The sequence below is a fragment of the Labrus bergylta genome, chromosome 17, assembly GCF_963930695.1.
Source record: "Labrus bergylta chromosome 17, fLabBer1.1, whole genome shotgun sequence".
Lineage (NCBI taxonomy): Eukaryota > Metazoa > Chordata > Actinopteri > Labriformes > Labridae > Labrus > Labrus bergylta.
Window position 1 is genome coordinate 20,573,612 of NC_089211.1, and position 16,547 is coordinate 20,590,158.

Here is a 16,547-nt window from a genome sequence, read left to right on the forward strand (position 1 = left end):
TACCTGGATTGTTAATGCTGTGAACTGCTTGTTGTGAAGGATCGTGGGAACATTCTGTTTACAGTTATTAACTCCAGAACTCCTGATTTTTTTTATATACTTTATTAATTACTTTATTAAAACCAGAAATTCTGTTTTTACACTCTGTTATTGAGACATGCTTCTCACACACGTAGGCCTGAATCACACACACACACACACACACATGCTCAATCAGGACTTGTGAACATGCATTAGTGGAGAGATGTCAGAGTGGGGCTGCTACGCACCAGAGGGTTTGGGGGTCCGGGGGCTTGCTCAAGGGTACCTCAGCAGTACTCAGGAAGTGCCCTGGCTCCTCTCTACCAGACCAACTTCCATATTATGGTCCGCATTGGGACCCCCCCAACCCAATTCCCTATGGACTGAGCTACTGCCGCCCCAAGAAGAGAACTAACAAGTCAAATAATTCATGTCAGGGCTTTTATGTGAAAAAATGAAAGTAGGGTCACTGTGCCTCATGAGTCATTTATATTACAGCTGTTTTTATACCATTACAAGTTCCATTATTGGCCCTAAAATGCTGTATCAGCAGGCAATGCGGGGCTGACAGGCTGCATAGAGTCAGGGTAACCAGATTCGGCTGTTTGTGTTTACAAATGGACCCTACCTGGACAAAGTCTGGACATTTTTAGGAGAGCCTTTTTTGTGTGAAAGGGGTTTAATATAAGCTGAGGAAGATTTTTAAGGCATGAACATCATACAGTAGAATCCAGCCATGACAAAGACTGGGACCAACGAGGGAGGGCATTGTTTCCATTGGCATTGGCTGGTCTGACTGAGCAAGTAAATATGATGACGAGCTACATGACTAATACAATGAAGCAAAACCACATCACATGCAACTGAAGAACAACTTCAGGGAATATACAACAGTTACTATCAGCAGTGTGCTTTTCATTTATTCATCATCATTTAAGACGTGACGGTTTGATGTCATGGCACTTAGTAACCGGACCCTGTTTCAGCACTCCTACACTTCCTGCCCACTTCAGTGCCCTACATTATACTCAGTCATGAAGTAACAGGACTTAAGATGCTGTCACCGCTACAACAAAGCCTTCTCCTGACGTTACCTAATCCGAGAGAGGATCCAGAAGGCCTCTTGTTCCATATCTGTGTCCTGTGTGTTTGAACAGAGGTGTTTACAGCGCTCGTTGCCATAGCAGTATTTTGGCTGAATCTGGAACGCATCAAATAAATGGTTTCACTTATGGGTAATCACATGCACTAATGCTATAAAACTTGAACCCTTTGTATAAGTGTTAAAATGTTTAAAGATACAGAGAAAAGATGGCACACTTCACAGTTAAAACAGAACGGTGTTTCAAAAGTGTTTCAAATGTTATTATGATCTATTAAGTATCTGAGTCCCAACCCTAACCGATCGTTATCCTTATGTACAACCAAAGCCCTTTAATAATGATGAACATGTTGTTTTATTTTCTATAACCGTGACCCAGTCCTCTGGGAGTTATATCACTGCCACAGGTGCAAACACAGTGAGATATTACGAGTGCACAGACTCCTGACCTGCATTCTCAACATACCACTTGCTCCAGGATCCCTATTATCTGACCCGCTTTCAAAGCTTTATGTAAGGTGAATCATTGTTTTCTTTCTTTTGTTGTTTTTCACACCACAACATTATGTCAGCCAATTATACAGGATCTAAATCAGTTATTCAGGTGTTACAAAAAAAAAAACAACTTCAAATTTCCAATTGTTAAATGTACATTTCTGACGCAAGATGTCCTGTATGATGAGTCAAAACCAAGCGGCAACCTCCGGTCTTGAAAATGGAGCCAAATGCGGAAGTGCAGTTTTTACAGCATAAATAAACATGTTTACAGCCTGGTACAAAAAAACAAAATATGTTTTATTAGTTATTGTCATCATGGGCACACACTGTACTGTACTGTAATTTTTTTTAAATATGGCTCCGTTTTGATTTTTGGAACGATACGTGTTACATACTTCACTCTCACAACTCTCATACATAGTTAGGTGTGTAGCTGACATGATTGACAGGTGGGCGGGATGTCGTTAAGTTGACTGAAAGTTAGACTGAGACAGGATTTCCAGCATGGCAACTGCTGCAGGTAAGCCTCCGGAGCCCCCAGCAGTAACACGCCCCTGCCCAGGCCACCTGTGCCACCTCCTCATGTCACTACGTCACCTCCTCATGTCACTGCGCCACCTCCTCATGTCACTGCGCCACCTCCTCATGTCACTGCGCCACCTCCTCATGTCACTGCGCCCCACAGTTTGAGACTCACTGATCTACAGGGACAGGTGTAATGAGTTGTAAAGTGTTTACAAAGCGATCTGCACAAATCTCTCAAACTTCTCAAATTAGGTGTTTTCAACTGGAATCAGTCAGGTTAATGAGAAAGTGATAATATGACTATGTTACCTGTTAAAAACAATACAAACCAAGGCCAGTCATGTGCTGCTGTAAGAGATTTAAAACAATCTTTAAATATGAACAACACATTTAATAATCTTGTATCTTACTGAGAGGTTAATACTCATTTTAATTTGAACATTGATGAATGTTTTTTAAATTTCGCATGCGATTCAGTTTGAGCAGATACACCTGAAATCATCAGTTCCACCTTCAAGCATTCTTCACGACCACAGCAGAAAGCCTTTTACAGTCATGTGTGTACTTTACACAACTTTCTGTCCCGCGTCTTGGCTCGTTCAGTCTCTAGTATTAAAAAAGAAAAAGGAACATACAGTGCGATAACAAGAACATTGTGTACTTTATCTGCATGCCCAGCTATGTGATCCACAACAGCGCGTTACCTTGGCTTCATGTGGCTGCAAGTGTGTAGCAGCACTTGCAGCCACAAATCACAAACACACACAATAAGTCACACTCCACAGGAGGCAGGAGTCAGGGTTTACAATGCTGGTGGGATGATGGGAGGACACACGCTGTTATAGGTCAAGAGAACAGAGAGTCCTGGCGGTAGAGAGAGTGAGGTTCACTGCTAGATGTAGAATAAGGAACTTAAATAAAAAAGGTGAATAACCTTTTTCTGGAAATGTTGAGGTCACTTTTGTTATTACTTATTGTCAGGCGTTCATTTTAATCCCTCAGAAATGATAGACAACAAACTAATAACAGCATTTCACTCTTTTGTTTATAGTATATAAAAAAAATCTTACATGTTTCGTTTTTATTGATTTTCAAAATAAAACAAAAACTGTGCAGAAAATTATTTTTTGTCTATTCTTCCCCCCACAAAACAAAAACATACAAAAAGATAACAAACCAGACACCCACAAGAGACAACATCAGCTGATGCCAGATGATTTGTTCTGAATAATAAGTAGATTCAGTGAAAATTACAGACAACCAAAGAAGAGAGTGGGCAGTTCATAATTTGGTGTAGTTAGCTCATGTTTTATATGGATCAGTTATCCATCAAAAGCATTGAAGTTTAAATTAAAACAACAACACATAAACCTCAACCGGATGCATTACATTTAATAACTAAGTCAATGAAGCTTGCATCTTCGACTCGGGCTTCACTCAACAAACACAGTCAACAGGTTCTTGAATTGAATCTGTCACTCCACAAATAGAGTCCAAACATAAAGTCAGATATTCCATAACTGCTGCATGTTGTTAACTTCCACTGAGAGCTGGAGTGCGACCTTTACACGAGCGATTGTGTGACCGACATCTTTCCCCGGGCTGCCCCTGTTGGAATCTCATTCGCAGCATTCCTCCCTTCACTCTAACTGCCAAACATCTCATCCTGACATGCTGCTTTCCTAGAAACCACTTTTCACATATGTGGAAGCCTGCCCTTCATTTTCGCTCAATAATAGAATTCCTGTAGCTAATAATTGGTGCCGGGCAGCACCTGCACAACACCTCTCTAACTAGATACATCTATTCTCCCTCTCAGGGTGGTAACCACATACAGGTCAAGGCTGCGGGGCTGTTGGAGGCCCTGATTGGGAGAGGAATGTGTAGAGGTATCGGCAACAGCCCTCAAGCCCCATGCTGCAACATCAAGACAGTGTGATAATGTGATGGACGTCACTCACATAAATGTTTAAAAGCACTACGACAATTAAGCATGAGAAATGCATTTTCAGTGATACTTTGCCCTTTCTGTACACAAACGTGACTCTACCCTTTAAAAAACGTGAATACAAAGGATACGTATCGTATGTGATATAACCTAGTGCAGTTGATTAATAATAAATGAAATGTGAAATGGGGGGGGGGGTCCTGGATTAAGATGGTTAAAGATGGTTTTGAAATGATTTATCTAACATTCTCTGTTGCTCCTGGATTGCAAGTGACAAATTCATCATCTTTGCATGTTGTCATTGAGCTCCTTGAAACAAAACAAAAAATACATTCATGGTTTGCCCTGTTGTGTCTGCAGCCAGTTGGCCCATTAGTCCACACATATAAAACACCAGGCTCTGGAAAGAGCTGTGAGGCTGCTGCAGCCATTAAAACACCAAGCTGACAGGTCATCCGCTGGTCAGTTAAATGTCCAGAACGTTTTTAATAGATAGCTCCAGTTAATGGACGGAGTCACCTGACAGCTTCTCAGAGCAGCTTTCAGAGAAGTGACGCCGTACGAGAAGTGTTCATTAACATCCTGTGACACGGGAAGTACTAATGCAGGAAGCAACAACCTCCTGAACAATGCTGAATTACAGGAGGCAGAGGAGAGACGGATCAGATACACACACACACACCATACACTCGCTCACACAAACACACACACACAATTGTGCGGACAATGCCCCCTATTGTATCCACTTTCATTATTTAGTTGGAGTAGGAATGAGTCAGTATCCTGTCTGTGGGTCACTGGGTTTATTTTCAGATATTACTGCAAATTTTGGCTCTGCTATTCTACTGTACGTGTGTGTTTTGAGTGTTAGTGTGTGTGTGTGTGTGTGTGTGTGTGTGTGTGTGTGTGTGTGTGTGTGTGTGTGTGTATCTGTATATGTGTGTGCGCGCGCATGTGTGTTGGCAGCTGACATCCACTTACACAAGTTCACATCCTCTCACTGAAACACAAATACAAAATGAATCTCAGGTTTGTTTCCCCACAAAAGATTCCTTTGAATTGTTGAAGAGGAAGCTGGAGAACTGTCCCCCCCGTGTCAAAAAACCCCACATTTTAAACAGTTTTGTAATAATACTTCAAAGACAATTGTTTTTCATTTGAAGTACATTTTTAAAGAGACAGTAACACGTTTATTTAACAAGAACAAAGTGTCAGAATAAACCATTTTAACATACACAAAGTGTATCTCTCAACACAGCCTGTTAAACCACTAAACATCAGCTTCATATATAGACATTAATATTGCTTAATAATCATTTAAACTCACCCTCCGTTTTCAATATGGTATCTTTCTCCCATGTTCTTAGTTTTCACAGAAGTTTGCCCTTTTAGTCGATCTTCTCCCCACATATCTTGTTATATTTTCTGGCTCTCATAAAGGCTTCATTGTTCATCCAATACCCCTTACAGAGAGACCCCTATCTTTTGTTTTTCCTCTTCTTTTTTTCTTATTTTCTTTCAGCTCTCTCTGGCCAATATCTCCAAGGAAGTGTTGACACTTACCAAGGCTGAGACCATGTCCAAGAATATCATTAAACAAGCAGACAGTGTCCAGTTATTTACTTGGTTTACTAATACCTGTTATTAAAATGAGACATTTCAACATAGAAACAGCAAGCAGGATTGTATTATTACAGGTTTATGAAAATGAGGCTTGTGTTTGACCAGATAGAAGAACCAGAAATAGAGATGTATATTTTAAGCTGTTGTTTTTTGAGTTTGGGATCAAATTTCACAGAGACACATTTCACCTTAGTCGTCATAAAAACTGTATTCTTAAAACATCTTCTACTTGAAATTACATCTTATCTTTATCTTGATTTATGAATCATATATTTTACCTTCTCATGGTAATTACAGATGCAGTCAAAAGACTGACTGGCTACTTTGAGTAAATAAACTAATATTTATGCAAACATGTCATTATTCACAGTATCAGGCACTATATCAAGAACCCAATAGTTTAAAATAGGAGATGCCATTGTCTCGGATATTGTTCCATTTTCTTGATTCATCAGGTCTTTTTGTGGATATCTGAAAATGTAGCCTCAAAATAATGGATTGTTTTTCCACAAGCAATACGTTTTAACATTTCTTTACTGTATAGAGGCACTATAGTACATGCAGTTGCAGTGGACGTACCTCAAATCATCGCTGTGTAGCTGTATGTCCTTCATATATATTCCATGAAACTGAAGTGTAAATTGAAGAAGAAATGGTTGCTGCACAGCTAAGATCGGAGCCCTTATCAAAGTAATAATAGCATGTAAACGCCCAGTGGTCTGCTGAAAACCAAAAAGGGGACATTCCAATAATTTTGGCCCACTCAGACTGATTTGCTCCACTAAGCGGTGTTTTAAACCCGGGGCCTCTAACAGACTCGCTTGAATCTTTTACTTGTTATGTAAAACAATCTGCTGCATTGGATGCTGCAGCCTAATAAGTTGTTTATTCGTTCCTTACACTCTTAACAGTGTTAAATGGCTGCGATTCACATCCCGTCCCATGACAAACAAATGGACTTTATGTCCATCCTGTTTCCATTCATTGACACATTATTAAAGACAGACGAGGTTTGTGTTAAACAGAAGGCAGAAGCTAATGATATTTATAACATTATTTAAAACATTTCATCGATGCAGACGCAGACAAGCCTTACAACTTCATAACTGATTTAATGTTTCATAGCTCTCATTGACAACCACATCCAGTAGCACCCATGTTTTCTGTTTGCCAAATTTCAGATGTTTCCATTTGAATTAAAGCAGTACAGTCTGGTTTGGTAAGTCACATGGAGACAATTAAGGGAATAGTTTCCTCTTCTATTTGGGCTCATTATGGTTCCACATCCTGATCATGACATGTGACTTTGGTTAAGTCTTAAGTAGATGTTTTTTTCCTGGCTTTGATAGTGGAAAGTAAAAGTACATACAAAGAGAAAAGCCTTTACCAACGCGTTTTTTTTCCTCACAAATATTAGCTTTAAAATGGTGTCATGAATAGTAGATTTAAAATACTTTTATGACAATTTAATCCAATGCATCTGTTTATTTCCATTCAAACAATTAATGTTTGTATATCACTGCAAAAGGAAGGTGGAAAGCGTGAATTGGTCTTTTTATGAAAATCTGCTTTCTAACAGGCCACTTTTACTTTTTACTTTTACTGATTGAAGTGAGATACTTTTTGAAAAGTGAATGCAACCTTCCATTCAGCACAATGCTGCGATTGAGATCAGCAGGGTTTAATGTTAAGAACTCTTAGGGCTTAATAGACAGTTGCTTTTCAAAAGCTGTGAAGTACTTAGTGTTAAAATGTGTTTCTTTCAACTCTAACCAGCCTCACAGCTTATGCAAATGAAGGTGAGGAGCAAGGTCAGGGTGCCAGGTATAATGATGCCTACTGCGTCAGCCTATAAGTGGTATGACTCATACTTAAATACAACACACAAAGTGGAGACACACAATGTCAGGAAACTAGCATCTAACACATAGCACTGATCCAAGGCTGCACCAAATGAGTGGGAGATTGCCTGGGCCCCTATAACGCTGTGCAGGCGCCAACATGTCAATTTATTTTAACATAAAAGAAGAAACAAAGAAACCAAAAGGAAGCAAGCAGCCTCAGGGAGGTCCGATGAAGAATAGCAGCAGGAGTTTCACTGGTGAGAAGAAGTTTAAATACACAAAGAGCAAGATTCATTACTTCACCTCTTTGGGTTTTAGGCTGTTGGAGGATTTTGGAGTTTTGGGTCGACTGGGTCAAGAATGTCTCGGAGCTGCGTTCAGAATATTGTTCCTAGCATGTGTTTGTTGGTGCAGAGCAAAAGTGAAGTATGTACAGTTTGTTGAGACAAAGACGGATAGTTTTGCCTCGTTATTAGAGGATAGCAGACCATTTGTGTCTCGAACTTCTTTCCCACACACACATGAATACAAACATTCTCCATACTTTCTTCCCTTCGGCTAAACAGACATGTTCCCATGGTAATGTGCGTGTGTGCCTATAAATGTTTTCCTAATCTCACTTTAGCCAGAAACGTGATTTCCTCCACACGTGCACATTTAGAAACACTATAGACTGTAGAAGAGGTTACAAAACCACACATGCAGCACATTTAAACCTTTTATCTATCTGGACCGCCATCCAACAACACTAAAGAGTAAGTCAACATCTGCATCACATGCCTCAGGGGAATGTATTGTAGTGTGGTCTTTGGCAGAATCTGTGTTTTCTTACTGTATTCAGTGAGCAGTATATACACATATACATCCACACACACACACACACACTCCTCAACACACACCAGGGTTATTTTTAGATGAGAGTCAGACTTTATACGCTCAACTGACCATTGCCAGGCAGTCTGGGAGTGTGTGCGTGTGTCTGTGTGTGTCCATGTGTACACAACTCGTGTGCGTGGGGGGCCGGTTAGGGGTCTAGCTTTCAATATAAAGAGTGGAAACCTGAGAATAAACCCATTGGGCTGTATTACTTATTCATAGTTATGATGAAGCGACACATTGTTAAGTCCAATATAAAACAGACAAATGAAATACATATTCAGGCTGTTTAATTTAATGCAATTTGACCAAGAAGTTTTTATGAAATTAACTTATCCAATTAGCCAGTTGTGTATGCTGGTTGTACCTTAAGTTACACATATTTGACTGTGTATCGATGTGGCTCTCATCCAGCTGGAACATAGCAGTGTGGTGTGAATGAGCATTCAGTCCGTGCATGCAGGCAGTGAGCCGAGCAAAGGCTGACCCAGCAGACAGACAATCCCCCCTCTGATCTCCACTGACCACGCAGCATAATTTGCTCTACCGATACCCCTGAATAATCCTGTCCTGGGGGGCTACAACAGTGAGGAATGTTTCTGAGAGGGCAAAGTTTAGGTGTTCTCCAGGTTGTTTGGAGCGGTTTCAGGAGGGAAAGCATAGATGATGGCTCTATTGGCACTGTGACCTTGTTTGGCTGTTACCTCTGAGATTAATGATTAGATTTTGATGTCTTTTGTGACCCTAAAGGACTTTAAAACCTGTGTTTGTAGCTTTTTCAAAGGGTGACTAAATAACTTCTAGACCTAGATATGTCATTATTGCGTTATGTATCATCTTGGTTTTAGATTAGATATAATTAGATTGAAAATATTCACCAAATCTTTTCTAAGTCATACAAATAGACCTTAAAGCACAACAGGTCTTTGTTCCCATCAAACAGCAGCTCTAAAAATAATTTGTTCCTGCTCTTAACTTGTCCTTATTTTTAGACAGCTACATAACAGACACTCACTCACCTTTCACAGTCAACTGTTACTTTAGCCAGAAAGCACTGGGTGCATTAGTGTACACTTCCTATAAACTTAATCTTAGTTGGAGGGAGAAAAAAAGAAATGGAAGAAGGCGGAGAGGTTAGCAGATGAATCTATTCACAGTTTATTCTTATGATCAGAGAACAAGACAGGTTAATGATAATTGCTCAAATCTGAGGAACTTGTACATCTTTCATCCTTATAGGTCAAGGAGCGCTTTAACACCGTACTGACCCACATCAGCAATAATCAAGGTCCAATTTAAGACCCTGAGATGTGCGGTTTTTGTGCTCCTTGCAAAAAAAAGCTTTCAAATTTGAGAAAACAAGCACTCCCTGCAATACTGAGGAGACAACCATAGCATAAGAAATTAGACCAAAATTTCTATTAGGATTTAAAATCAGCAAGGTACGATTAACGCTAATGGAATTGTGCCCTTTAAAAATCTCCCAGTTCTTCGAGGTCATGTAAAGATGCTGTTAAATTAGGTTGGAATTTGTTGAAGAGATATCTAAATGTGGTGGTTTTTTTTTTTATTTAGTTGGTAGAATGGTTGCCCCATGTACGAAGCAAGCGGCCAATATATAAGGCCAATTCAGAAGTTGAAAAACCTGCAGTTCTTCGAGTGTCCACTGGAGGCTGGCTGCAAAAGCCCCAGAAGTCACTTAAACACCCATTCAAAAAACAACACTTTTTAGCTGAGATCAACATGTTTACAGCCTTTTTTTTTTAATTGAATTTGTCTTTATGGTACAAACTGTTCGGGGGAGGGTTAAACATTTTTTTACAACTCGTCTTTTTTGATTATATAAAAGCTAAAAGTTATTCATACTAAATTCCGTGGGTGATGTTCCTGACAGGTTTGAGACAGCATTTCCAATATGGCATCCACCATTGATGGGCTTTAAAATTTTGCTTCAAAAATCAATTGGCAACATCACTGAGCCAATGTCCATATTTATGTACCATCTTTAGTACAGAGGCTACAGCCCTCAATGCACATATTGATCCCTGGTTTGACTCCCAACCCGGCCATATGGAGCAAGTCATCACCCACTCTCTCCCCCAACATTTCCTGCCTCTCTTCAGTTTCACTATAAAATAAAAGAAATATGTCAAAAAAAAACCTTCTGCCCCTGAAGGGTAGCAAAAAACGTAGAACTGTATGGATCAGTTAGTTTGAGATCATTCCCAACTTGGAAACGCCAAAAGAATTAGTGCCAAACAGAACTGAAATGAACCACTTGGTAGAAATGTGGCTTAAAATGGACTGCGTCACACATCTAAACATGTGTCTCCTCCTGTATTTCTGTGGTCTTTGCATTTGTCAATTCTTTGCATTTGCTTCATGGGGGTGATGTACTGACGAGGTTAAACTGGAATGCGAAAGCAAAACAGGATATGACTTCTGACAGCTGCTATATGCTGCGAGGGGCAACAAAGTTGGCGAAAAAACACATGGGAAATGTTTTCTCATGGGGCCTAGCATTATTGTTTCAAACAGTAATACTCTGACAATGACATACATGCTTGTTTTATACAAAAAATAGTGTAGGACTTTTTATTTTTGGCACTAAACATGGATTTGACCATTTCATTGACAGTTTATGTTAAAAAGAAAATGCTTCATATTTGGGGGAATTTGTAGTTTGCTCTATTTTCAGGAGAGAAAACAGAACAACTCTCATATCTGTCTTTTGTAGTAAGAGTAAGATACATCTGGCCTAGCTTAGCATGAAGACTGAAAACAAGGGTAAACCAATGGTATCAATCTTCTCATCCAGCTTCTAATAGGAAATCAAATGTCATGTTTCCAAGAACGTTACGCTATTTGTTTAAAGGGTAGCATGAGCTGTTACTGTTTAACATGTGTAGACTCCCTTCTCAAAGGGTAAAATATAATGATGCATGATGATTATTATGAAGACCACCCTCAACGAGGAAAGTTCAGACCTTACAGCCAATCTTAAAAAACGACAGGGGATGAGTGGTTGGAATAGAGTGTCCCTTTAATCCAAATAGAGCCTTGAGAAAAAGAAGGTCAGCCAGAACACGTCCTTAATTTTCCCAAAATGTCCTCCTTGTGAAGGTTGACAGAAAGCACACTCACCATGTGTTACCAGCTGTTACCCGGGTCCAGCTCTGATTCAAGTCCTGTTCCTGTAATACAATGGCTCATTATTTAGATCCTCACACACACACACATACAATGGGGCAGCTCCAGGCCATTAGATTAGTGCGGATTGACCTCTTCCCCACCCTGAGGCAACTTCCCTTTTTTTCTGCCAACCAATCAGAATGGAGGGTTGGTAGAAAGTGTAATGTGAAACCGGGGGTCTTGGCTCCACACTTCAAACCTGGTGCACAGTTGGAGGCCGACAGAAAACAACTGCCTCGGTCTTTCACACACTCACAGAATCTCCTGACTTTGCTAAAGCGGGACATAAACAGTTTACAAACACCATCTGCTGCATACATACGCTCAGTTCTTTTTTCACTGACACAAACCTCTGGGAGCTTTGCCTTGTGGGATTTACACTGCCGACTGCTGCTATGGATTAACCTTTTTGGTAGCTGGCTGTGTGTGTTACGGACTGGACCCGTTTTTTAGTCTACCCTAACTGGACTCTCTGAGGATTTACTAGCTTTACTAGCTCTCTCGCTACCTTCCTTGCCTGTTGGGAAGAGTTAGAGATAGAGAGACAGTATCTGCTTTAAGCCACAGGCCCCCTCTTTCTGTTTGGAGGCTGGATGATGCAGTGTGTCTTCTCCTTCATCTCCCCCCAGCTGAGCTCCGGATCCCCCTGTAGCTGTGACGTTGGCTCTGACGGGACAAAGAAGAAGAAATCCAAGAACCTGTAAGTACAATCTCATATATATATATATATCTATATACTGTATATATTATATGTATGTGAGTTTTTTTGTTTTGCTTTCATTTTGTGCCAACTTTCAGTTTCACCATTTGCTCATTTTGAAAGCTGCAAACAAGGAATGCTCAGATTTTCTCTTCCTGATGTGGACTTTAACCTTAAACATTAACACACTATTACCAAGGAAAACTCCACCTTGTCTTTTATATGTAAAAATATAAAAAAGTAGTTAATCATTTATGTGTATTTCAACGATCCATTGTTAATAAGATGTGGAAAAACGCAGCACGATGGACACTTCTTTTATAGTCCTAACAATCACAAGGAATTGGCCATTTCTGTTTTCAACATTGGGTCATCGGCCTTCATTCTCATGCAAATGTGTTAACGATCACGTTTATTCTGTCAAATATTTCAATGACTACACCTCGCTTTAACAGCCACTGCTCTGGGCCAAGCCAGTGGTGAGTGATAATGGTCTGTTTCAGCACATTGGGGGGTTAATTGAGACCAGAGATTTGACAAGTTGTGTTGATGTGATTGAATTAGTGGACTGGGAAACGTCAGGACCTGTCCACACTAGTAAGAATAGATTGGAAACATTTGGGTAGTTGTTAATTTGTATGATTTTTAAAGGCATTCAAACTTAAGGTGATAGTAATAGTTAAAAAAAAAAAAAAAAAAAAGGAATAATTGAAGTGATCATCATTTACTTAATTAACTGGCAAATGATGCGTGTGCTGCTGAGGAGTGTAGTACCATATGTGTTCACACATTCTTAACAGTGTGAGAAGTGAGGTTTGTGTGTGTGTTTGTTTGTGTGCGTGTCAGATGTGTCAGTCGACGCCTCGGTGATTCATCAGCTGTTGAATGAGCTGTATTCACACTCCCGTTCATCAAGATGAAAGCACATTTCACGGCTGGAGGACAATAAAAACCGCTCGCTGTAGCCGTCCTCAGGCCTGATAGATGCTCATTCTTCTGCCACAAGCTGCGGTTTGATGTTGTTTGGTTAATCAGCAGATTAAGTGGTTAGGATTCCTCAGCCCCGTTTTCCTACAATCTAGAGTATGATTCCTTTTTGGCAGCTGTTTCAGAAAGCTTCGGACCGGCTTCATTTCCTAACGAAGCGAACACTTAATTAATTACTGCTGTGATTGTTTTAGGAGCCAGTCTTTTCAAAATGGATGGTTTTATTTGTCAGTTTGCAGATACTATCAGATAAAGCAAAATTTCCATATCAGTGATTATTTAATGATCAATTTGGATAAGAAATATATTTTGTACTGAAACACAGCTTTACACTTACAAATAATCACTGCGGAAGCTCTAAGAGGACATGCATCCATTCATTTATTTCGCTTTGTTTTCTTGTGCTAACGAGTACATTTAAATTTTTCTCTTGAGATATTGAGAAAATGAACACGTTATCACAGGAAAATCACCAACGTTATACCTAGATAACAACATAAATGAGTCGAATTATGGAGAAAACCACTGAAATGAACCTGTCATCACTGGAAAATCAGCCTCGCTTTACCTAAATAATGAGATAATTAAGTTAGTTCCAGAGAAAACAACTGAAATCAACTTGTTATCACAGGAAAATAGAGTAAAATAAAATGCATAGATGCATGTCCAATAAGTGCTTCTTGTAAAATACTTACTTAAAGTACTGGGAAAGAATAAGGAAACATTTGAGTCTGTTTAATTTTAAAAAAAATCAGGAGAAGAATAGAAAATGAGTCAAAAACTACTCCCTGTGTGATTTGTTCTGGCAATCAGACATGGCAGTACTTAGTGCCTCTGCTTGAGAGCATTTGTTGACATAGGTCAAGGTTAGCAAACAATGATTATGTTGCTAATAACAGGTAAACAAACATGCATCACTCTGTTAGCTCATCTCATGTAACATAACCTTTGTCTCTACTTTTTTTTAATAAGCGAAGCTTTTGATTTTTAGAGGAGATCAGCATCTGTACACACAAGCTGTGAATTTACTCAGATGAGGATGAGCTGTGAAGAACAACACATGAAGGCAGGCAGTACACATGCAATATCAACTACCAGAGTTGTATTTAGATTAAAAGTGCCATACTGTGTCCAGCAGTGTTACATACTATCAGCAAAGTCATCAATGTATGTAGAATCATAACATGGTTAAGCCAATCAATTACTGATGTTTGTATTGAAATAGAAACAAGAGCCGTTTTCACAATTCAAGAGAATTTCAGGAGGACTGCTCTTAGATATTGTACTAACATTGCAATGAAGTTTTACATTCTGGTCTCGTTTCCAACCCTTATAGAGACATGTCATTAATTATTTAATTCTCCCTTTGCATATATAGATATATACATTTATATGAAGTGTCCAGACTTCTGTAAAACAAGATAAACCGGGCCTGAGCACGGTTACATCTTCTACATAACGTTGTAATACAACACATGCATGACTTTAGGTGATCATGAAGCAATTTAAAGTTTAGAAGACAGCCAGACTAAAAAAAAAAAAAATTAAATTTAAGGGATGCTCGGTCAAGTCCGTGCCTGCACATCGGAGAAAACAACACATATAATATGATTGCTACTTTACTGACTTTGTGGCTTATTTTGAGTCATTTTAGTCAGATACAGCAATAACACTCTATATTTGATAATGAACGCAGGGATCGATTATACTTCATGTCCATGTTGTGAACTTGTGCATGAGCAACTGTTCTGTGCCGAAGCACACCTCTTCCATCTGTGCCAGGGCCAAATAAGACCATGCTCAAACGAACTGGACTTATGGGGTCAAACATGCTTGGGCACGATACAGATTACCTAGTGCGAGTGGACAGGGTTGTATACGCTCCATCAGTCCTTCCTTCCTCTATATCTCAGTGTAGACACTTTTCTAGACACAGTTCTGCAAGGTCTGTTAGTATTTGAATTTCTGTTATTCTATCTGTACTTCCATTCATCTTTATTCCAGTGATCGATGTTAATAGGTTGCTTTATAAATATACGGTGCTGGGTTAGCTTTAATAGATTCCCTTTTTTTTATTTGACCATTAAAGAGAAATCTGTTAACAGTGATGAAGGCGGACTGGAAAAAAAGCTATCTGTCTTCAATCATGATCATAGACAAAGTGAGCTCCCACCATTGAGCGCAACCCTTTGTTTGTCATGATTAGCCAATATAACAAGGAAAACACATGGCGCAAGATGGAAACTCCACATTTACACATGTATCCTCTGTCTCCAGTATTCACAGCCCTCATCTCTATCAAATCCACAGTGTCAGGAGCCTGTTATCATTCATTAAAAGCTTTTCATTGTCCAGTATTTGACCCATTTTTAGCCGTTTTTCATTACGCCACCAATAACAGGGACAATAATCTCTTCAATCATAATAAGCCGCACCAACAAACATGCCCTCAATACAACATCTTGCCATGTTTCTCAGAGGAATACGAATGCAATATGACGTTGCTATAGATAGAAATCACAGGCTTTCTTTAAAGCCAAGCGTGAAGGAAATTAAATAATTTTCTCAAGATGTTAGGGAGTGATACATTAAATATAGGGGAGACAAGTAGATGCATAACAAAGGCCAGTAGTATATTATATCTTGGCCAAATTATGCGATGTGGTTATTTATAGCACCAAGAAGACAGTGTGACCTCAAGTCTTGTGATCTTTGGTGAAGGGTATCCAGTAATATCAGTAAATTTGATTTCCTGTTTCTCACTGTCCCTCCTGTTGTTTTCACTGTTTACAGTGTTTTTAACCTCTATCAATTCAGAATCACTGAACACACTCATAACTACAGCATGTTGCTGTGGACTCCATTGCAAGAGGAAAATTGCAACATGGGAATGTTTTTGTCTCCTTCTGTAGCTGGCATCGGTGTGGTTATTATAGCACACCATACCAAACCATAATACAAAACCATACCATAATATCAAACCAAATGATAGCATACCAAACCAAACCAAACCAAACCATACCATACCATAATATACCATAATATCAAACCAAATGATAGCATACCATAACATATCAATCCATACCAAACCAAACCAAACCATACCATAACATACCATAATACCAAACCAAAAGATAGCATACCATACCATATGATATACTGTACAATGGAGTACACTGTATTTTTGCCAGAGTTAAAATGATAAAATGTGTGATACTTTAAATCTCTTGT

General features: G+C 39.3%; 1 protein-coding gene across 4 annotated transcripts in view; it reads left to right on the plus strand.

Moving 5' to 3' along the window:
• The window catches only part of rgs3a (regulator of G protein signaling 3a), a 102,749-nt gene that overhangs the window by 72,685 nt on the left and 13,517 nt on the right, over positions 1-16,547 (plus strand). For all 4 annotated transcript variants that reach the window (XM_065965322.1, XM_065965323.1, XM_065965324.1 and 1 more), the window contains one exon: positions 12,259-12,329. In XM_065965322.1, coding sequence (XP_065821394.1) covers positions 12,259-12,329 — 71 coding nt within the window. The remainder of the gene's footprint in view (positions 1-12,258; positions 12,330-16,547) is intronic.